This window comes from Ziziphus jujuba, chromosome 3 (assembly GCF_031755915.1).
Source record: "Ziziphus jujuba cultivar Dongzao chromosome 3, ASM3175591v1".
NCBI classification, from domain to species: Eukaryota; Viridiplantae; Streptophyta; class Magnoliopsida; order Rosales; family Rhamnaceae; genus Ziziphus; species Ziziphus jujuba.
Window position 1 is genome coordinate 5,314,720 of NC_083381.1, and position 24,770 is coordinate 5,339,489.

Consider the following 24,770-nt stretch of genomic DNA (forward strand, 5'->3'; position numbering starts at 1 on the left):
TAAAACACATAAACAACATGCACAACTGGCATTCATAGCCTCCTAATTCAAAAAATGAAAACCAACCTAACTTGCCAATAATTATCGTTACCTAAGCAAAACATAGCTACTACTTGACTAAACTACACCTTTTTATTCTCTCTGCCTATGAAATTCAATCCAAGTGTTAGTGGCATGCTTGGTTTAACATATTGTAACCTATCTTAGATACAAATTTCAAAAATTATTATACATGTGCCAGAAGAAAGTACTGAGGTTGAACCTCTTACAACTGAAGATGTTGCTGCTAGCATTGAAGTTGTTGCTGCTGCTATTGCAGTTACATTGCCAATATCTTGACCACTTCCAACTTGAGTATTAAGATATAAGTCATGATTTTATAGATTGTATGCTTAATTTAAAAATACTAAATAAACTAAACAAAAACTCATATAAATTATTTACTGAAGCTACTGCTTTTGTAGTTCCAGCATTCCCTTGCCTTTGACCATATCCATCCTAAGTAATAAAGCATGATGTTAAAGTTTATAAGCAAATTTGTTTGTTTTTTAATAATTAGAATAAGCATATGAATTCATAACATCACCTTCCTACTTCTTGCATTTTTCTGTTGTTTTGTACCTGAAAGTATAATCTTTTATTATGGCCAAGACCCTTGCAAATCTCACAACTAAGTGTAAATTATCTTTGCTCCCTCAATCATTGTTGGATTCCTTTCTTCTAGTCAATTTTGGCCTACCAAGTGGCCTTTTTACTTCATGGTGGTAATAAGTCATCCATTTGAACTTCTTGCTACTAAAATTCATCAGGTACAGGATGGATCATGTTATCGTAAGTGGCCTAATAAGCTTTCTTGGTCAAGCTCTTTTCCACATATGCAGTTGAATCACCTTTTTCATTGGCAATGCATGCCAATACCTGCTTATATAGAATTCTACTGATCTACTAGTCTCCATAAACACAGGAAAACTTATCCAAAAGAACAATAATCACCTTAATATCCTTAATCTCCTCAAACTCTTCATTGTCAGCCCATCTAACTTTGCAATTTCTAGCTTTCCTTTTCAATAAATTAAGGCTATCTTGCAATTTTCAAGGAAGATCAGTGTAAATAAGGGCTTTGATATGTCCCTTATAGAACCTTTTCATCATTATTCTCCTGATATACTTAAGCAAAAAAAAAAAAAAATGGTTTATTCTATAACCGTTCAATTTGCTGTTACATGACTCGGTCATATTATTAATGATTTGGTCAACCTGGACATTAATATCAAAGCATGCCTTGCCAGTGGAGAGTAGGAACTGTCATCAACCAATCATAAGCAGCAACTAAAATTGTCTTAATTGCTCCATGTTATAGGTGAACTCTTGTACATTTGTTGCCTTACATTTAGTCCAAATTAGGTTTTTCATTTGCAATTTGCAATTTTGAAAACTTAATCTTGAAATTAGCAAATATATGCCTAGCACAATATCTATTTTTATCCTTTGGAAATAAACGAGTTAAGGAGCTCGATACCCTTTTCAACCTGTCTATCATAAATGTAATAATCCTTCTATCTATCACATCAATATGATTTGCAGTAACTCTACAAGCCAAGACTAATTACTCAGGTGTTTAGCCTTATAAATGACAGCTACAATTGGAAACAAACTATTGTTTGCATTCAAGCAAACAGCAGTTAGCAAAATTGTAACCACTCAAACCACCCACATCTGATATTGTCCTCTTTGGGCCTGGGGAATTCTCTTACAACCCAGTCTCCAAGGTTTTGTCAAAAAATTAGGTTTTTCATTTGCAATTAGCAATTTTGGAAACTTAATCTTGAAATTAGCAAATATATGCCTAGCACAATATCTATTTTTATCCTTTGGAAATAAACGAGTTAAGGAGCTCGATACCCCTTTCAACCTATCTATCATAAATGTAATAATCCTTCTATCTATCACATCAATATGGTTATGCAGTAACTCTACAAGCCAAGACTAATTACTTAGGTGTTTAGCCTCATAAATAACAGCTACAATTGGAAACAAACTACTGTTTGCATTCAAGCAAACAGCAGTTAACAAAATTGTAACAACTCAAACCACCCACATCTGATATTGTCCTTTTTGGGCCTGGGGAATCCTCTTACAACCTAACCCTTAAGGTTTTGTCAAAACGCGTCGTATAGGAAATGTATCCACACCCATTTATATGGCATTCTTCATTCCCCTTTCCAACCGATGTGGGACTTCACAGTCCTCCCCTCTTGGGGCCCAATGTCCTCACTGGCACACCACTCCAGGTACCAGCTCTGATACCAACTGTGACAGCCTAGACCACCCGCTTTCGATATTGTCCTCTTTGGGTCTAGAGAATCCTTTTACAATCCAGCCCTTAAGGTTTTGTCAAAACGCATCGTACAATCCAGCTACACTTATATGGCATGCTTCGCTTCCCTTTTCAACCGATGTAGGACTTTACAAAAATCCCTCCAAAAGGCCCTTTAAAATGACACCCATCAAGACCAAAAAATGGTTTGATTCCATTCAAACAACTTGATTTTTTAGCTTGAAAACTAAGAAAAAAAAACCTCAATATAGAGGGTTTTCAGAAAAAATAGGCCTTATTGACTTAATCGATGCCACTATTCCAGAATTCACAACCTTAAGTACATTAGCATAATTATGTAACTTCGGATAACACTTTGCATGGTCAGCACCAAGTGTAACGAATGCAATTCTCTTACCCTATACAGTTTCTGTTTGTAACATTCATCCTCAAACCTTTTCATCATGTCCTCAGTAATTGTTTTATACTTTGCATCTGGATTTAATCTAAACCAATCCCTAAACTGACTGGCAATCCAAGTATTTATAGCAATTGGATTCTCTATGACCCTCTCATGTATGTGCTCTTTAAAATGAGTTTTTATCTTAAAAGTTATCCTATTATACAACGGAGATGCATGAATCCTCTAATGACAACTCACAGTGTTCCCATAACATGCAGTAACCTTTATGTTCTAATTTCTAATTTTTATCAACCTAAAACCCTCTTGTACAACATAAGCATTCAAGACTTTTCCAAACTCCTTCATATTCTCAAAAACTTGAAATAATGCCACTTTGATCTCCCTATTAGCTAAAGTTTTCTATGCATTTCCACTCATTCCTTTTGATAACTTTGCAACTGGAGTCTCATCCTTAAAGTCAAACCCAAATGGCAAATCCTCACCATCTACCTCATAATATGATAAATCTACCTCACTGCCACTTCCATTGCTATCAACACCATTGTCTACTATCACGTTCTCATCTTGTCAGCACCATCATCATCCTCATCATCATCAATCCATTTAAAACTTTTATGTGGATCAAATTCCTCATCATTTTCTGCATCGTCTGTAGCTGGTTCATTGGAAATGTATTCATGTTAAGGGATACGTTCTTTGTTAGATTTTGGTTTAGGATTATTAGGCATGGGGTCAAATGATGGTATAGGAGGTTGTTTGTGGTTGGGGATGGGTTGAAATGGTAGCATAGCAATTGCTTCATGGTTGGGGATGGGTTAAGAGTACAGTTTAGGGGGTAGTGCAAACTGTCACGTAAGAATCTGATCAAAACCCCATGCTAGAAGTATAAATCCACATCTAAATTGATCATTTATATACATCTATCCATAAACATCTTAAAAACATCCAATAACTCATAATCAGTTTCAATTTTAGCTCTCTCTCTGCTTTTCCATAGTAACCTAACATATACATTCATAGTTTCTCCTTCCTCAAGTAGTAGACCTACACTAACATTTTAGTATCTGCCCATAGAATTATATGGCTATATCCATCCCAATCCAACCAAAAATGTTCAAGCTTATCTCCTAAATAACTAATTTTAAGCTCTAACGATATTGTACTGTAAAATAAATTAAACCGAAACAAACAAAACAAACAACAACAAAACAAACTACAACATGAACATCCTCCTAACTTACATTATAATATAAAAACTTGGCAAATATCAAGTATTAACAACTTTAATACATAACATACAACATAATTTTCAAGAATGTTTAACATACATTAATAAACTTTAAAATATTAAATTAATACACTTAATATACATCACAGCAAGACCCTATATTAACATGCAAACAATTTTCAAGCTATTTGTGAGGGAAAAAAAAGTATTTTACCATGTTAATTAAGTCCAAATTGGAACACAATAAATTTCCAAACATTAAAGCAATACAAAAACCTCCCATGCAACAAAACCTTTGGATTTTCTTGTAATTCAATACAAAGATATTTTACAGCATCAATGCATTACGATTTATGCTTTTCTTATAACACAAAAAAGCATAACTATATATGCATGTAAACCTCATAAGACAAACTCAAACAAATTCATGTATTCTTCATCCAAAAAACAAAAAAAAACCAAAAATTAGAATCATATATCACATTCTCAATCATAAAATCAAATTGATAAGCAAATATAATTAACAAAATATGCTAATCAAAACAAAAGACAAAGTTAAAAAACTTATAAAGTAATCAATTCATAACACAAATGTAATAAACAAACATAACTAATAAAATATGCAAATTCAAACAAACTAAAAAGTTTCAGAATCATATAAAGTATAAATTCTATACAAAACATGCATTATTACTAATGTGCATTGTGAAGTAGCAAATGATAAACTATAAATATGCTTCATTTACCAAATAGACTATATCAAACCCATACAAAAACCTACATTATAAACACTAAGCAAAAACAAACTAAATAAAGAGAACAAAAAAACTAATCTTTTTAGCTTTAAACGTGACCCTTTTAGCTTCAAATGTGTCTTATGCTAGGTTTTTTTCCCAGCAGTAAGGTTCAAACTGTGCACACATCTAACAAGCTAGAACTATGGTATCCAAATTTCAACAAAATTTAGTAAAAAATGTGCAAACAGATAAATCAGATTTAAAGAAACTAAATCAATTCTGAGCACACATTTTACTTGAATTAAAGTTTAGATATTTTGAATCAAGAAAAAGTTTTGATTAATGGCTTTTGTTTATTTTGATTTTTAAAAACCTAACTAAAAAAATACTCACATAGTCAACAAAAAAAAAAAAAAAAAAAAAGGGGAAAAATTCCAAGCTTCCTTGAAACAATAAAATGTTCCAAAGCATATGCTAACACGTTGATTTAAAAAAAATGAAAAAAAAAAAAAAAAAGAAATAGAGAAACTCTAACCTTGATCGTTCATGGATTTAAGCCGCCATTTTAAACCCACTTGAAATTCTTCAACAAACTCCACTTATTTCCACTTCTTTTACAATCTAAATCTACCCACTTCTTCTTCTACCTACTCACAATTGTACCTCCTCTTAGCCTAACACACATGATCTGGAGGGCAACGAAGGAAATTGCACACCATAGGAGATGGAACTCTCAATTTATGGTCTGTTTTAGATATGGTATGCTTGCTCCTCAAGCTTTACACACAGTTCAAGAGACATCGATCAGATATAAAAATATATACATAAAAAGATGAATTTACCCTTCATCTTTTAACTATAAAAGTGTGTAATTAATAGTAAAGGCTGAAATTGTAATGTATAAAAGTTGGGAGAATCAAAATTAAATTATAGCAAACTCAAAAAATGCAATTGAAATTTTCTCTTAAAAAAAGTGAAATTGTATATGAAATAAAAAATACACAAACTACAAAGACGAAATTTAAGCAAGTTAAGATATAAGTGTAAAGATAAACATTATCTTAGAATCTAAAGATTGATAACTAAAATGGTCCCAAAAAATAATATATAAACCTAAAACAATAATATTAAATTTATCAAAATATTTATAATATTTATCAATCAAATGATATAAAAGGTGATATAATAAAATTTAATTAACTTTATTTTTTAATTTATTTTACTATTTAAAAATTCATTTATAAATATATCGGTTAATAATACATATCACTTAATAAATAAATAAATTTGAAGAATAATTTTGGCACTCATAACGTTAACGGAATTGGAAAGAAATTAAAATAAAAATGAACAATTAACTAATACGGCAAAGGTTGTACAGCACAGCACCACTGCCAGACACGTGCAATATGTTTGGGTTAAAAAACACGTGTAATATGTGCGCATCTATCGCTTATTAATGATCTCTGATACTATTTCCATTTTTTTTAGTTTTTTTTTCCCCAAAAAGAATGCTTTTTATTTTGGGTAGAGAACGAAAGAAAATAAGTGAAAAACTGACCAGTAATGGCAATACCGGAGAAGGAGAAAGGGTGCCTCTGAGAGGTAAATTGGTCGAAAACAAAATCTTTTCTGATGTCAAAAGAGCTAATAACCGAGAAGAAGAGGAAGAAGAAGGACAAAGGTTTGGTGGTTTCTCCGTATTTCAGCAAAGGCAATGAGAGGGAGAAGAAAAAGAAGAATCCAATACCAAAACTACCCTTATCCACTTGCAGTAATAGGGTTGTAGTATCTCCTTATTTTCACAAAGTCGAAGCGCCAATTGGTTCAGATACTGTAATAGTAGTAGCCAAGAAGAAGAAGAAGAATTTTGTTAGTGGGGAAGACAAGGATTCCACTGGCAAGACTAATAAGCGGAAGAAACGCAGTGTTTCGACGAAGAAGGAAACAGAAAAGAAGAAGAAGAAGAAGAGGAGGCCAAACGATGTCGTTGTGGGGTTGGAAGAAAAGGAACCCAAAATTCCCCAAGCGAAGAGCTGCATGAGCGATGGAATATTTTTGAAGAATAAGATTAAGGATATTCTTTCACGGTACAGGTACAAGCGGCCAAACCACTCTGTTCTGACGAAGAAAGAAGAAGAAGAAGAAGAAGAAGAAGAAGAAGAAGAAGAAGAAGAAGAGAAGCAGCGTCGAAATCAGGATGAAAAGGCGAAGAAAGGAAAAACCCATTCCAAAAAGTCGGAGAGAATTGTCTCCCCCTACTTCCAAAAAGAGGGCAAAGATGTGAAGAAAAGAAAACCAAGAAAAACTCCAGAAAAAGCTACCTACTTGTCTGCTTCCGAGAAGAGAAATGAGGCTTACCGGAGGAAAACCCAAGACAACACATGGAAGCCTCCTCGATCTAAAGATGATCCTCTCATCCAAGAGGACCATGCGCATGATCCATGGAGGGTGTTGGTTATTTGTATGCTCCTCAATAAGACAAATGGCTTGCAGGTCAGCTCCTTTTTCTTATATTTAGATATATATATATATATATATATAATTTTTTTTTCCGCTTTTTATCAAAATTTTAATGTTTTTGACTCTTCATTGTGATGATGATGCAATTGAGGATTACATCAAATAATTTTGAAATCTGGGTTGTTGAAAAGCATTATACAGTTTCATAATAATGGATTGACTTATTGTATCAAATGCTTACTACTACGCTGAGTTACTAGTTTGAGTAATCATCTGCTGTATTTATTGTCAATTTACTTGAGCTTTTACATTGATATTTTCTGCAGCTTGCTTATCATAACTAGAAGATCGATATTTTTATTTTTTGCATCTCTTCATGGTTAGTTATTCAGTTGCATTGTAGTAGACTTTATTTGCCATCAGTAGTCATCAATTAAGGTTTTTGGTGCTTATGTTAAATCAATATGCAGTAAATAGTGGCTAGTTGGTGTTGTAGAAGTAGTTGAAGTAGCAATGCCAATAATGGTGGCAGTGGCAAAAGTTTTTGTGGTGCAACGAGGATGCAATGTGATATATTGACATTGGCAATGTTTGTTGATTGTGAGTAGAAATGACCATGAGGATAAGTTACCATGGGCAGATTATATGAATGTGGAAACTCATGAAGAAACCTTATAAAGGACAGAAAAGAATGCTAATTAAATATAGGAAGCTTTCATATTATATGTAAACAACCATGATCTCCAAAAGCGGTAAAAATTACCTCTCACAGGAGAATAGAAATACTGTATATTAACTTCACTTGGTGGCTGTGTCTTTGTCCTTCCTTATGCTTATGCTAAGGGGGGGGGGGGGGGGGGGGGGGTGGGTTTGGTGAATTCTGCTTGGGGAAATCCATTACAGGACAATTGTGTCTTTGTCCGAACCGTGTTAAACTAAGGCCCTGTTTGGCATAGCTTCTGAAAAGCTATTTTGCCTGTTAAGGTTCAAATGCTGCTTCTATAAGTGTTTGGACAATTTTTAAAGTGTTCCAGGCCTTTAGAAGAGCTTCTAACCAAAGTTAGTAAAGAATAGCTTCACAGGAAGTACTTATGAAGAAGCAAGACCTATCCCAAATAGGATCTATATGTTGATGTGTGCAGACATTCCATAGCTTCTGGTGAAGTGTTAGAGAAGAAGAATTTTTTTTCTACAGAACTCTTGGATCTTTTTATGTGGGGTTAAAACTTGTTTTGTCCAAAGGCTATAATCAAGTTGAAGTGGAAGTTTACACAGCTTTGGGTGATCTCCCTGGTTTGTCAAGATAAAGATGAGCTGCATCCCTATTTGAACTCTGAGTCTAATTCTCATCATATCCTGAGTCGATTGGAAGGTTTCCTTGCATTTTTAAGAGAATGCAGTTCCGCTGCTTACAAGCTGGCCAAATTAGGACTATGCTAGATGGACTTTGTTGAGCTGCAGTCACTGTATCCCTCATCTGGACATACACTGAAGAAGTATTTGTCAGGGTCTACAAGTCTAGAAAAGTTTCTTTTTCGGTTTTTGGGTTTGGGGTCAATAACAATCTGTTATACCAATTTAAGAAAAACAAAAAAGTAACAAAAGAAAAAAGTGCAGGATGAGTTTTTAGCATGTTTTATTTTCTGGTCCCAAAATAGTCAAACTTGAAGTTAATTTTTAGCGTTTTGCAAAATTATCAAAAAATATAAATTTAGAACTATCTGTATTGTATGTGATTGACTTCTTTTCTGGTTCTGCTAAAGCCTCCTTATAGATTCCCAATTATCATCTTGATTTAAAATTCAAAAGGGTGTAAGGTATGCATGGTATGCTGACATGAACTTTTGGATGTCATCGCAATAGGGTGAGCCATGCCGTCCTTGTTTGTTTGTTTTCCTTTTTTTTTTTTTTTTTAAAATAATTTTTCCTGCTCTGAGATACTAATTTGAGTAATTACTGCTTATCATATCTAGAAAATTGGCATTTCTGTTTCTTGCGGTCTCTCGTAATAGTGGCTAGGTGGTGTTGTGGAAGCAATTGAAGTAGCAATGCAAATAATGGTGGCAGTGGCAACAGTTGTTGTGGTGCGACAACAAGGATGCACTGTGATATGTTGACAGTGGCAATATTTGGTCATCGTGATAGTAGAAATGATCAAGAAGATAAGTTGCAATAGGCAGCTCATATAAATATGGAAAATCATGAAGAAAAGACAAAAAAGAACATAGGAAGCTGCCATGTTACATGTGAACAACTGCAATCTCCAAAACTGGTGAAAATTGACTCAACTTGGAAAAGAGAATTAGGTGAAGTGGGGATTAAGAAAAAGGGAACCAAATACTGTAAATTAGCTTTGCTTGATTCTGTGCCCTTTTCCTTCCTTTTGCTAAGGAATGGGCTGTTGTGAACTTGGGGAAATCCATTACAGGACAATTGTGTTTTCCTCTTGACTGCGTTAAACTAAATGGTGATGGGTGTAGAAATTCTATCATAAGACGTATAGCTTCTGGGAAATAATTAGAGAAAAGGAAATATTTTTTGTGCAGAACTTTGGGGTTTTTTATGGGGTGTTTAAAAAGGTTTTGTCGAAAGGCTCAGCTTTGGCTATCTCCCTGGTTTGTCAAGACAAAGATGAGTTGCATCCCTATTTGAACTTTCTTCTAATTCTGATCGTCCTGAGCCAGGATTGTAGCTTTACATTAGCATTTTCACTGAGAATGCAATTTTGCTGCACACAAGCTGGCTGAATTTGGACTATGCTGAGAGGGGCTTTGTTGAGGTGGAGTCACCTCTTCCCTCATCTTGACATACTGAAAGACAATTTGCTTGGGGTCTACAAGCCTAGAACAATTTCTTTTTGCTTTTTTGGTTTTGGGTCAATAAAAATCCATTCTACTATATTAAGAAGTGAGAAAAAAAAAAAAAAAAGAAAGTTTAAAATGAAGTTAACTTAATAGGGTTTTGCAAAATCATCAGACAATATAGATTTAGAATCGGCCATTAAAAAAAAAAAAAAAAAAAAAAGGAATAGAAGAAAAATTGTACGATGAATTTTAGCATGTTTATATTTTTATGTCCAAAAATAGTTTAAATTGAAGTTAACTTATAGGGTTTTGCAAAATCATCAGACAATATGGATTTAGAATCGGCCATATTGTATGTGATTGAGTCCTTTTCTGGGTCTCCAAAACCTCCTTAGAGACCTCCAATCATCACCATGATTTAACATTCAAGGTGTACACAAGGTATACAAGATTGTCTTTGCAGTAGGTTGAGCCATGTCCGCCACATTTCTGCCAATTTCCAGAAAATTCTTCATGATTTTGGCATGGAATGTATTTGTTTTGTCAAAGTTTATGCAGACTGAGGTGCCCATGACTTAGATTATTATCTCCTTAAGTAAAATAGACAGATCCATTAAATCGATATGTGATATGTGTTAACATTAGAAATGCAGTTTATTGATACGTATAGTTATTAAACATTTAGAAGACTTTTCGCTGAAATGCAATTTATAAATCAAAATATTTATTAGACATCTATAATGAGTTAGGATAGTAAACTGACAAAAATTAGTATTTTCTAGGAAATTTACTTAAATTTCAGATTAAAAACCAGAAAAATAAAAAGAGAAGGGGAGACTTGTTGATTTTTGGCACAACAAGACATTGTGTATTTTCTAGATATCAATATAACCTGATTCATAAATAAATAAACAGAAAGAATTCTTACTATTTAATTTAAAGAATTCTTACTATTTAATTTAACTATTGTTTTTGGACATATTTAGTTTAACTAGTTGAAGAGCCGGTTTTGTATTATCTATAAATCTTTATTAAAGTTTTTTTCCCCCAAAAAAAAAATTCTTTTAAGTCATAATATTACTTTTTCACATTTAATTTTTAGGACTTATTATTAGTTGAAGTTCAGTAGGTTTCTCTTTAATTTTAGTTGCTTCCTGGATTATATTTGTTTATATATATTATTCCTTGTTCAAGGTTCAATAACATGAAGAATACATTATGTTTAAATTCTGTCACTTGGTCATAAGGATAACTTTTATTGATATTGGAAAGAGGATTTTGTTTGACCTTTGCTTTTGTGTATCCTGCCAAATGCAGGTTTCAAAGTTTTACTTTCAGTGGGGTTTGAGATTGAATTAGATGTCTGGCTCTGTGTTGTAAACATGAAAGATCAGTAATTGATGTAGCTGTATGCCATCATTGTTGAAGTTAATTTACTATTGTTCTACTTTTAAATTAAACTTTTGTTCCCCCTTGATATGAACGACATTTAGGTTTGGTTTAAAGGGTTCCTTGGCCTGGCATGAGGCTCTGGATGTGGAAAGAAACCTAGGTGATTTTACATGGAGATCCATGAGGAAATTAAAAACTTATGTTAGGCATAAGCTTTGAAAGTAGTTTTATTATTTCTATGATGCTTATTATTTTTTAGTTTCCTAGTTTAATTAGGTTTCTTTATTATGTTTAGTTTCCTAATTTTAATTGGTTGTTTATTATAAATAACGCTCATTTAGGCACTATTGTTGATTATTTTGAATTAACTTGTTGATTTCTCTCTCTAAATTCTCTGTTCTTCTCCATTTCTTCTATTTCTTGGTTACTGCACTACGTCAATTTTTCTAAACAAGCGCTCAATCTTCCAAGATGTGCTCTTACAGGTAAAGGAAGTTCGGATTGATATTGGTTGTGATGACTGGTTATGAATTAATTGATAAGTCCAATACCAGTATCTCAACTCCAATATTACTTTGATATAGCTAGCTCTTTTTGGCACTTTACTATTTCCCAACTGCTCCGGCCATTTACCATTATTGCTTCTGTGAACAGAGTAGCTAAATAACTCCCAACATGTTAGATACAATTCCAAATTGGATAAAATAAAATTGGATTCAAATAGGTATACAAAAAGATTCTTTTTGGTACTAACAAAATATTAAAATTTAGACGTAAAATGAAAAGAAGAAGATTTTGGTGATCATTTTTAGATCTGTTGATATGTCAGAGGTTGCTTCATCTCCTTTGTGTTGATATAATCATTACTATTATGGTTAAACACCTGGATAAGTTGTTTTAGATATTTGGTTGAGTTAGTGATGGGGATCCTTGGGTGAATAAAGTATATGTGACTGACATTTGTTTGTACCGATTGGTGTGATTCAATTGCATAAAGAAGGTTATTTCTACTTGCAGACAAGAAAGGTTATATCAGATCTCTTCACTTTGTGTCCCAATGCAAAAGCTGCTACTGAAGTTGCAACAGAAGAGATAGAAAAGATTATAGAATCACTTGGTCTACAAAACAAGAGGGCAGTGGCGATAAAACGCTTGTCTCAGGAGTATTTGGAGGAAAGTTGGACCTATGTGACTCAGTTGCATGGTGTGGGCAAGTAAATCACAAAACTTGAACTGGTCAATTTTTGTTCTTCTTTTCCTAATATTTTTGGGGTTCTAAAATTGGATGCTTGTGGAACCTATGGAACATAAGCTGCATTACGTTTGATTGTCTATTTCTCACTAAAATACATGCATGATCCCGCACCCCCCCAAAAAAAAAAAAAAAAAAAAAAAAAATCCATGATCCAACGAAATTTGAACAGTCAATTTTATCATATTAGTAATTGAGATTTTGCCTAGTTCTACTTGCACGAGTTGGTGCCTAAGCCTGCAGTAGTCCTATTTCTCTTTTTACTTTCCCTGCAGGTCAGAGCATTCTTAAGTTATATCTTGCCTGCTGTACTATCCTTTTTCTAATTTTTTTGTTGTTTCGTTAGGTATGGAGCTGATGCATACGCAATATTTTGTACAGGAAAGTGGGACCAGGTAAAACCTAACGATCACAAGCTGAATGAATACTGGGAATATCTCAGGGGAATTAGTAATACACTGTGAAAAGCAATTTTGTCTAAGAACACGGACGTATGTAATTGAGAACTAGTTTCCATGCTTTTGGGGATCAATGTTTTCAATTATATGAATTTTGGAACATTTTGTATATGGGAAACAGCAGTTGTATGCTGTTCAATTTTGTAAATGAACATGGCTGGAATCTTGCTAGAAACAAGGTAGAAATTTGTAATTTAGGGTATGATATTTGGGAGTAATTCGGTATGTATTGTATGCGCTCATGCAGTACTCTTAGCTAATTACAGCTCTCTACTGCAAAATAATAATAATTTCGCAATTCATCTTGAGATAAAATCATGTTGTCTTTAGATTATCTATTTCAGTATGGTTTTTTTTTTTTTTTTACAAACATTTTAACAAGCGGTAAAAGTTATAATAACGAAAAAAAAATACCACATATCAATCATTTTAAAACCATATCAATTTATGTTTATCATATTAAAAATTTATTAAAAGAGCATGTAGTAATAAATAGTTCAAACACTATATGACTTTTTTACCTTAAATACTCTACTGTTTGGTGTCTATCCACTATAGAATTTGCTAAATATTTTAAGAAAAATTCTAGTTAGACTCCCTTATGTTAAAGAAAAATACAAAATAGAATTTGAGATTTGAAAAATTTTAACCATCACTCTTATGGAGTGATTTATCCATTAAATATTTTTTTTCTACGTGGCATATTGCAATAACATTATATCTTGTATTATTAGTTGATGTAATGAGTAGGATTAAAAAATTAATAAAATTTGAAAAAATATTAAAATAATAGTTAGAGACTGTTGAAATCAACAGCTATTAGGTGAGGAGTTTCAATAAACACCCTTTGGAAGACAAATTTTATTCAAAAACTAATACTCTCATATAAAACCAACACCATTCTTTCAAAAATGTAGAAATTTCAGCTCCTCTATAGATCACAAAACCTGCTCATCTCTAAAATCCCTTTCACTTTATCAAAAGACCTTCTTCTCCCAAACACACGAACTTGCAAAACACTTATAAAATCCCCTTTATAGCTAACTTACACAACACCTGTAAAACACACTCCTCCAACCAAAACTCATAAAACCTGCACAAGTCACAACAAAATCACAAACACAAAACTTGCAAAACTTATTCAAAAATGACATAACCTGATACGAACCTAGAGTGACTTGCCTCTAAAGCTGTAACAATGATTGATTTGGACCGTCTAACTACAAGTTATTGACGGATGACCTCGATCCTTTACCTATATTTGATGTAAGAACTTTGATATGGTGAAAAAGCCACAATAGAGTATGGAATAACCTATTAATAAGTCAAATTTGAACTCTACAATCAAAGTTTGAAAAGTTCAATCTAGTTTTTAGAGAACCAAGAGAATCACTCTCACTTTTTTAATCAAAATTATAATCTGCCTTTATTCATAACGTATATGCCTTTAAATAGGCAAAATAAATTACAAAGCTTTCCTAAACTAATATGGCCGAAATTTAGATTTAGGAAACCTAATTTGGTTAGGTTTAGGAAACCTAATTTAGCTAGGTTTAAGAAACCTAATTTGGCTCTTAGTTTCCTAATTTAAATGGCCTTTAATTCCTTGACCAGTCAACTGTAACAAAAACAGGAAAGTAATTTAAAAACCTAATAAATCTAAATTAGAAAAGTAAAATAGGCAACATGCCCAAATCCAATCAAAACATAAATGGAAATTTAATGTGTCCTAACTATAAGATTTGGCCAAGCTTAGTTGCATGCCATGTAGGCGCATATCACATTCCACGTGGAAAAAGTGCCATGTCACCATATGATGCCACATCACCATCCATGTCATCGAAACTTGCCATGTCACCATGTTGTAGGATTCCATGCATTAAGCTCTTTTTCAGAGTGGCATCCTTCGTCCTAATCATATGGACAAATTATGATTCATCTTCAGCAATGAACTTGCTTCCTTGAGATGTGAACACATCCTGAATTAAACCATTTAGTACTTCTTTAAATCGTTTTGCTCTAGCTCTGATTATCAGCCCCGTAAAGATTTGAAGTGGCTCTTGACTCCATCATAAGTGCTCATAGTCATGTCCTCATCATAACCTTCTCATCTACACTTAACAAAACCTATAAAATTCCAACTCAAAACTAAATTATAGAAAACAACTTGAGAAGCTGTTGATCATATAATTAATCATTGAAAATGCAAGCATCAAGTGGTAGGGGTGAAGTTAATAGAAGCATAATCAAATTTGAAAATAGAAGGTGCAATAATGGCAAAAAGGCAAGGTTAGAAATTAGAATGGGTTGCCCGGGACTCGACCAACAATCCGTCAAAGCTTTACTTTATTTGCTTACAAACAAAGTCCCATTACTACTCTTTTTAGACACTAGATCAAAGGAGTTTAACATGGTTGATGATGCAAGTAGCAGGCGGAGGCAAACAGGATACACTCAAGCAATTGAAAATCAAAGGCAGAATGACATTAAATCACTAACTGTGAGAATAACAAATTTAGAAGCAATACAAGGTGGATTAAAGATATGATGCTTATAAATACACTGTTTTTTAGTATATCAATTGTTATAATCACATTAAATATCATGAGTCTGAAAATAAATTAAAGTTTAAATGAAAGAATAACTTCGATACAAGTAATATATAAAGTGTCTAAATATCTCATTAAACTCATTAGGTGCATAAACTGATTACATTTCCATCATTAATCCTAAACATAAGAAAAAAGAGAATGCAACCTCAAGGTGATAACTGTTATACACAATTTCCATGTGTGTTGTGCCTCAAAAAACAAAGATGACACAGTCATATATGATGTACACATTCATATATACTAAACCACCTACTTACAATATCATATGCACAAAAAGATAAGGTATTACATTTCATGTTAAACACAGTCTATCTTGTTGAAAATCATTGTGTTAAAGTAAATACTCCATTGCACTCAATAAATAGTTTGCCACTTCAAGATGTCCAAGTAAATTGTATTCTTAAATGTAACAAAACATAATCTAACATAAAATACTAGTTAATTGTATCCACCTGATGACAAAATAATTGAGGTCTCATACACCTTTTAATAGTGTTGCTACTATCTTTGCTGAGAAGAAGCCCCTGGAACATTTAAGACCGATGTTAATGGATTGCCACTTTCATTATTCCCCTAAATGTAGGAATATTATAGTTAAAATATCAATTAATAGTTATTATTTAATTTAATGAAAGTAAAAAATTAAAAGACTAATTAAATTACCTGCACAGTTCTTTACTTTATTGCATTTCCAAGAGAGCATGTTCTCTTGTTGTGGCCAATGGTTTTGCGTATCCCACATTTAATGGTGAAAGATCTTTTCTCTTTTAGAACTGGTTCATCATGTGCCCTCCTTCTCGTAATTTTTGGCCTTCCAAGTCTCCTGCCATACATTGGAGGTCGCACCCTATCCACATCAACTTCTAGCCATACTATCTCATCCAATACAGGGTGAATCATACCACTGTAAGTCTGAAGATAAGCTGCCTTGGTCAAAATCTTGTCAACATATGCAACAAGCTTCATCCTCGTATAGTTGATAGTTGTCATGGCACGCTTACATGGTATTCCAATAATTTGTCAAGAATCACGTCCACATTGGGCTTTGTTCAAATGTACAAGAAATTCCTTTGTCTCATCTAAAAGCTCATACTCATCATTACCATGCCAAATAACATTTAAATGTCTTCTTGCCTTGTGATTCCTATTCATCTTAATTTGGACATTCGATGGAACATCTATAGTCCAAAAAAATGCTTTCCTTTCTTGTCTCTTGAATCTATCTATCATTTTGCTCCTCAAAAACTCAAGCAAATACAAGATAGGTTTACTCCTATATTTATTTATTTGACTGTTAAAAGACTCAATCATATTGTTGGTCACATGATCTGTTTTAGCATTTTCATCAAAAGCATATATGCTCCAATGACAAGCAAACACTTCCATAAGCCATTTATAAACAGCTAAACTAATATTCTTGATGTCTTCCATGTTTTTCTCAAATTCCTTTATATTTGTAGATGTTATTGCTGCCCAGAACATCGTTCTTACCTTCACTCCAAGAAATTTACCTTTAAAATTGGCAAAAATATGCTTAGCATAAAAATTTTATTTATCATTTGGAAAAATCTCATTCAAAGCTTCTAAAATCAATTTCTGCCTATCAGAAATAAAAGTAATTTCATTTGAAAAAATCTCATTCAAAGTTATCAAAATCTCTTTCTACCTATCAAACATAAAAGTAATTTTTCTAGTTTCATTCACCCTAATATGCTCATTTAATAAATTCAAAACCAGCTCCAACTATCCAGGTTCTCACCCTCATAGATATATATTGCCACAGGAAATGTACTGTTGTTAGTGTTCAAAAATACAATAATTAGCTACATACCACTAAATTGTCCCTTTAAATGGCACCTATCTAGACCAATGAATGGTCTACAATCCTTTAAAAACCCATCCTTCTATATAGGAAAACTAAAAAAGAACCTTTGAAAAGTGGGATTCTCAGACAAATCATTTCTCTTAGATAGTGCTTGGAGCAGTGTACCAAGGTTCTTAATCCTTAAAATATTTCTGTACTTATACAGCTTTGCGTAACTCTCACCATGATCACCATTTGTCGTGGCCAATCCCTTGTTTTTAGCCCAATATAACATTGATTTCTTAACCTCCACTCCATATCTTAATTTAACATTTGTAAACATCTGAGTGCATCTATGTTAGGATCAAGGTTTAAAATATCCGATATTTCCTCGAAACTTCTTCGATATTTCCATTTTCTGAAGGAGTCGAAATAAAATTTAGATTCGAAATGAAAATGGATAAAACTTCCATAATATCCATGATATTTTTTAATTTTTTTTAAAAATTCATAAATATTATTGATATTTAGTAAAAGAAAATTATCAAACTAACTTCATTGCTATTTTTTTTTTTACCCTTTAATTGTTTTTTAGACATTTAGTAATATAAACAAAATAGAATGAATTGAATTAAATAACATTAATAAGTTCTACTTATTAAATATTGATAGAGCAAAAATATAAAGATTGTGAATTAAATTTTTGAACCTGATAAATCTTATTGCCGCGGATATCGGTTTTATAAATTTAGATAAATAGATGATGAAATACATACATGTGAAATAATAATATTTGTTTGAAAAAAAAAATTCCTAACAATTCACAAGTTTTGTTTTTTTTTTTTTAACATTTTTGAAGAAGAAAATTGTTCAAAATATATTTCTTATAACAAGTTTTATTTTTCAGTTTCTTTTAAGAAGAAGACAATATATCATTTACTGGTGAACAATATTATATACATATGACACAAGATGAAGATCATGGGAGTAGAGAAGTAGGTCAAGGATTTGGTACTGTTGGAAAAGACTATATACATAAAAAAAAAATCTATAATGGAGATGTCACAACAAGAAAAATATTCGATTTCTACGAATTTTGGATCTATGAGGGTTGAAAGTCATTTTCATAACCCTTATTTAATGGATATTTATGGAATGTCATCAAGTAGCAACTCATGGATACCATCGCAAACTAAAGCATCAAAGAGTAGTAGTTATGCACATAGTCAACCAATAATGCAATATCCATATAGTTGGCATATTAATAATTATATGCAAATTTATTAGGGAGATACATCTTTTCATAATTACTTCTCACATTTCACATCTCAAAATCAAAATGAGGAAGAAACCGATGATTTTCAACCACCCAAAAGTTCTATGTGATATTAAGATGACATTTATGAACCACAGTGCAATTGTAATAATTGTTTTATATATTTTAATTAATAAATAATTTTATCATATATGTATTTTTTGACATATTTTTATAAATCAACTCACTAAAAAGAATATAACACCATTCAATATTTTAGCAAGTTTTATAATCAATTTGATAATTGATAGATTAAATAAGCTAATTCTAAAATTTCAATAAAAAATTTCATTTTTTAAAACAAATTTCTATCTTTTTTTTATAATTTTTTATTGATATTTGATATTTTCTAATATTTCCATGGAAATTTTTGTATTTTAAACTCTCGATGTTTCCATCGATATCGATTTTTTGAACCTTGAAGATGAAGGATACAAAACCTCTCATTTTAATTTGTTGTTGCTTTGCACAGAAAAAGAAAAAAGAAGTAGAAGAGGCCAATAAATTGACTAGTAAGGAACAAAGAAACAAATTGATTGTGAATATGATTGTAGGTTTAGATTTTTTTTATTGTTGCACATAAGAAAAAATAATAGTAGGAATTATTGAAGATGAAGAGATTTGGGAATTTTGGGAATTAATGTTGTAGTGTAAATTATGGATTTAATTTAAAAGGGAATTAGGGATAATAAAATGTGGTGTATGTATTATATTTAAAGACAAATTAGGTATAAATGATTGATGTAAAAAGTAGAAATTAAAATAACAAATGAATTTGTGTAGAATATAATATGGGTATAAAAAATTTTATATGAATAAAACTATTCTATTTTGAACCATATTATAAAATAAAAGGAGAAGGATAATGATACAGGAATACCTATAGGGGCCATGCAAACATGGACTGAGTCAGTGGGATTGGACTAACATGGAAAGAGTCTAGGGTGTATAGTTGAGTCTATTGAATTTGTTAGTGTATTGTTTAAATTATGGGGTCATGGGTTAAGTTTGTTAGCTTATTTTCTTCTTAGTTTGTTTCATCAACTTATAAATAAGCCTTGTAGTTTTCCTTTTAAGGGTGTGAATAAAGTTTAAAGCTTTTCCTCCTCTCTTTGTGAATTTCCCTCCCTTGCCTCTTCTTCTTCTCAGATTCTAAGTTCTTCCTTTCTTTTCTCAATTAATCTACCTTAATTTCTATTGTTGTTTGGTATAAAAGTTAGCCAATCCATGGAGACCCGTAGTAAGACTATCAAAGCCAACAACAAATTCAAAACCAAACTTCAGGAGATGTTGGCCAGACACGATGCATTGTTTCAAACTCTCTTGATAAAAATTCAGTCCTTATGTGTCAGTGAAGGATCCATATCACATGAATGGGATGATAATTCATTTGTTATGACAGAGACATCTCAAAGCAAGATTGGAGAAAGACAATTGCAATAGCACCCCAAGCTAGTCTTTCCCAACTTCGATAGGGAAGATCCAATAGGATGAATATACAAAGTTGAGCAATGCTTTGAAATTAACTTGGTACCTTCCTCCCAACACGTTCAAATGGCAGCTTTTCACCTAGATGGTTTGGCTTTACACGTTCAACACGTTTAAAGGACCTTTCACTTGGAAAGAATTCTTGAGAGTGGTCTTTCAACGTTTTGGTTCAGTGAAATATGAAGATCAATCCGAATTACTGAATAGGTTGCACCAAACTACCACAATGGTAGCCTACCAAGCCGAATTTGTGAGACTCTTACAGTGTATTGATGGCCTCCTAGAACCTTTCTTCATTGGAGCCTTCATAAGGGGGCTGAGAGATGAAATATGCATTGAGATAAAAATGAAACAACCATGATCGTTGGCAGATGCAATTGGCATGGCCCGTTAGGTTGAAGAAAAAAAAGCCTTCCAAAGAAGAACATTTATATATCCTAAGCAACCTCAGTAGTTACCCAGGCTAAAATATCCTCCAATACTTTCGCTTGGCATTATAAGAGTAGCACCACTTGTGAGAAAAATGGCCAACATACTAGATTAGCCGATCAACAATACGCATAAATTGTCCATGCAGAAGGCACAGAAGCATAGGTCTAAGGGGCTTTGCTTTTATTGTGATGAGAAATTTGTACTATGATATAAATTTAAAAAACCACATTTCTTCATGATCGAAGATGTATATTTTGGCAACGGAGATGACCACGACAAACTTAAGGTAGAATCTGAAACCAAGTCTCAACCTAAAATTTCTTTCCATGCAATTTTAAGGATAACCAACCCCTATGCGGGTCCAAGGTAAGATGAATAACCAAGAAGTTATGGCTTTGACGGATGGGAGAAGCACTCATAATTTCATTGATCAAGCTTTAGTAGTTTGATGGAGATTACCAATTGTCAAAGGACCCTCACTTTAGGTGGTGATGGTCAATACAATGAAGATAGCTTGTCAAAGAAAGTGCTTGGGAATGAAGCTTGAGATTCAAGGATATAAGGTACGCTCTGATTTTGACGTTCTACATGTAGTAGCTTGGCAAGCAGTCTTAGGAGTTCAATGGCTTGAAACCCTGGGGCTAATTGAATATAACTATAAGGAAAGAACCATGAAATTCACTCAAAAAGGGAAGGAAGTAGTAATCAAAATTTCGAGGAGCTTACCCTTGCAACCTCTATTCGAAAAAGACCTTATATACCTTGATGGCATGGGGATTTTTTTTTTCCAATGACCATGCACAGTGAAGATTCAGGGGACAAGCATGCATCAGAAATAGAGAAATTACTGTTGGAGTTCGACCATGTCTCCCAAGAATTGACTTCTTTTCCATCATAGAGGAGGCAATACGACCATAGTATTCCCATTCAAGCTGAAAGTAAACCTGTAAGCATGCGACTCTACCGGCATCCATATTACCAGAAGACAGAGATAGAAAGAATTATGTGGGAACTTTTGTAATCTAGATTAATTTGATCCAATAATAGTTCATCTAGTCAGAAAGATAGATGACAATTGGAGATTTTATGTGGACTATAAAGACTTAAACAATATCACAATAAAAGAAAAGTTTTGAATTCCTACTATTGACAAGCTACTAGATGAATTGCATAGGGCTCGATACTTTTCAAAGCTCGACCTTCACACCGGATACCACCAAATAATAGTCAGAGAAGTAGATAGACCTAAGACTGACTTTTGAACACATGATGGGCATTACAAATTTGTGGGAATGCTGTTTGGGCTCACTAATACCCTGCCACATTCCAAAGTTTATTGAATGACTTATTTCATGCACCTAAGAAGATTTGTTCTCATATTTTTTGATGACATATTGGTATACAATAAAACATAGGAGGACCATCTTGAGCATTTGCAAACTATACTTTCAATATCATCATCTAACAATTTATTTGCCAAGAAATCCAAATGTCCTTGTGGTGTAGATTAGGTTGGTTATCTAGGTTTTGTGATTTCAAGAGATGGTGTACGGCTAGAGACCGCCATGATACAAGTTGTGCCAAACTTGCCACAACCTACCATCGCTTGTGAATTTTGTGGGTTCTTGGGCTTGTTAGGTATTACCAAAAATTTAGAAAAGGCATGGAGGATTAGTTGCCCCTTTCACTTGATTGCTTTCCAAAGAAGGATTTCAATGGACTCCAAAGGCAACCATGGCTTTTGAAGAATTAAAGAAGGCATTGGTCTCTCCTCTAGTGTTGTAATTGCTAAATTTTTCTCAGCCTTTTGTGATAGAGAGTGATTCATATAATCAGGGCATAAGAGCTATCTTGTTACAAGAATAAAAACCCATGGCCTACTTTAGTGAAACTCTTAAACAGTCATATCACTTACTATCCACATATGAGAAAGAGATGATTGCGATCATCAAAGCAATCAAAAGGTGGAGACCTTATCTTTTAGGGAAGCCTTTTGTGGTGAGGACTAATCAAAGGAGTCTTAAATTTTTATGAGAGTAGATGATTACCATGCTTGCCCAAACTAGGTGGTTACCAAAGATAATGGGATATGATTATTATATCCAATGTAAACAGGACAACGAGAATAAGGGAGCGAATGACTTATCTTGCAAGGTTGAATTTCAGTTTTGTGCCATCTCTTCATCTCGAGCGAATGGTGGGAAAATTGCAGGCAGAGGTGCAAAAGGACTCCTATTATATGAAACTTATGCCTGGAGAGAAGGTTAAGCTATAGGATGGAGTTTGGTTCATAAAGGATAAGGTTTGTTTGAAACCTACCTTACCTATAATTCCTTCCCTTCTGACTGTGCACTCGTAATTCTTATAGGTAAGTACTTTAGGTTCGAGCGAACCCTAAGCCATCTTAAGTGTGATTTCATATAGCGAGGCATGAGGAAATCAGTTAAAGAATTCGTTAAGAATTATGATTCCTATCAAAGGTATGGACTAATCTATGGATTTCATGGACAGTCTACCGATCTCTCATGGCTATGATTCGATAATGGTTATGGTTGATCGTTTGTCCAAATATATACATTTTGTTCCCTTCTAGCATCCCTATACTGCTCCCATCGTATTAAGGGCTTTCGTGGACCATATAATAAAACTTCATGGCTTGCCCCTCTCAATTGTGACTAATCGAGATAGGATCTTCATGAGCACCTTTTGACGAACTCTCTTCCAATTGCAGGGAACAATGCTCAAGATGAGTTCAAGTTACCATCCTCAGACAAAGGGGTAGATGGAGGTGCTTAACGATACATTGGAGCGATGCTTGCACTGTTTTTTCATGGATCAAGCTAAAAAAAATGGTAGGAATGGCTTTCATAGGCATAATTTAGCTACAATACTTCAATTCATTCTTTTCCCAAAGTATCACCCTTTGAAATTATTTATGAAGTTCCTACTCCATCTATGTTGCCCTATGGAGAATTACCAAGGTTCAATTTGCTGATGAGTTGTTAAAGTAATGTGTGAATTTATTAAAAAAGCTATAGACCAATCTAGCTTTAGCCCAAAGTCGAATGAAGACTTAGGCAGATCATGGACGAGTTGAGGTGAATTTCAAAGCTGACAAATATGTTCTTTTAAAGTTACAATCTTATAGGCAGCAATCAATGTTTTTTCAGAGTTATCACAAGTTGACTCTAAGGTATTATGGGTTGTATCAAGTTTTACAAAGGATTGGGGTGGTAGCTTACTGTTTGAAACTACACAGGGGTCACAAATACACAATGTCTTCCATGTTAGTGTGACCTATAACTGTGGAAACTCCTCCACCATCGATTTCTAAGTAGGAAGAAGAGTGTGAATGACGACCTATAGCTATATTGGCCATTAGCGAAGTGCAAAACGGCATGTATAGGCCAAGTGAGAGGTTTTTATCCAATGGTCAAGGAAGTTGGAGGCGGATGCTATTTGGGAAAATAGATAAAGGCCTGCTCAACGTTTTCCGGACTTCTTTCTTAAGCTAAGGAAGTTCTAAAAGGGGAGGAATGATACAAAAACCTTTACAAGAGCCATGCAAATGTGGATTGAGTTAGTAAGGTTGGATTGAGATGGGTATATTGTTGAGTTTGTTAAGTTTGTTAGTGTATTGCTTAAATTATGGAGTCACAAGTTATTTCTGCTTAGTTTGTTTCATGAGTATATAAATAAACCTTGTAGCCTTTCTTTTAAAGGAATTAATTAAGTTTAAATTTCATCCTTTCTATGTGAACTTCCCTCCCCTACCTCTCCTTCTTGTAGTCTAAGTTCTTCCTTTTTTTTCCCAATTACTCTACTTCAATTTCTATTATTGTACCATATAATTTTATATTTATTCTAAATTTAAAAAATGTAAATAAAATATCTAAAAAAAAAAATTCAGATACTCAAAAAAAAAAAGAAAAAAATGTGGGGGCCTACGGATGATTCGGAGAATTGTACTTTCAGCGACGGGACACACGAAAATGGTGAGATTGTTATTTTATTATATTTGATTTTAATGGATAAAAATCGGCT

The 24,770-nt window shown here is 33.1% G+C and overlaps 1 protein-coding gene across 5 annotated transcripts; it reads left to right on the forward strand.

The window, feature by feature from the left end:
* The first annotated feature begins 6,188 nt into the window (after positions 1–6,188).
* On the forward strand, positions 6,189–13,390 carry LOC107422006 (methyl-CpG-binding domain protein 4-like protein). 5 transcript variants are annotated; one of them, XM_048477476.2, is made up of 4 exons: positions 6,189–7,202; positions 11,821–11,850; positions 12,383–12,575; positions 12,999–13,390. In XM_048477476.2, the coding sequence occupies exons 1-4, from the start codon at positions 6,342–6,344 to the stop codon at positions 13,079–13,081; spliced, it is 1,167 nt and encodes a 388-aa protein (XP_048333433.2). In that variant the 5' UTR covers positions 6,189–6,341; the 3' UTR covers positions 13,082–13,390. The 5 variants fall into 5 exon arrangements, with proteins under 5 accessions (XP_048333433.2, XP_048333435.2, XP_048333434.2 ...); XM_048477478.2 differs by having other exon boundaries at positions 6,190–7,202; positions 12,383–12,579; XM_048477477.2 differs by having other exon boundaries at positions 6,190–7,202; positions 12,964–13,390.
* Positions 13,391–24,770: the final 11,380 nt, after the last annotated feature.

What these genes read in the sequence shown, in the direction of transcription:
- LOC107422006 (XM_048477474.2), top strand. Translation starts at nt 6,342, where the DNA reads ATGTCAAAAGAGCTAATAACCGAGAAGAAGAGGAAGAAGAAGGACAAA. An exon ending in ATAAGACAAATGGCTTGCAG is followed by an intron (nt 7,203 to 11,820) that starts GTCAGCTCCTTT and finishes TTTCTAAACAAG; the next exon opens with CGCTCAATCTTCCAAGATGT. An exon ending in TCCAAGATGTGCTCTTACAG is followed by an intron (nt 11,851 to 12,382) that starts GTAAAGGAAGTT and finishes TTCTACTTGCAG; the next exon opens with ACAAGAAAGGTTATATCAGA.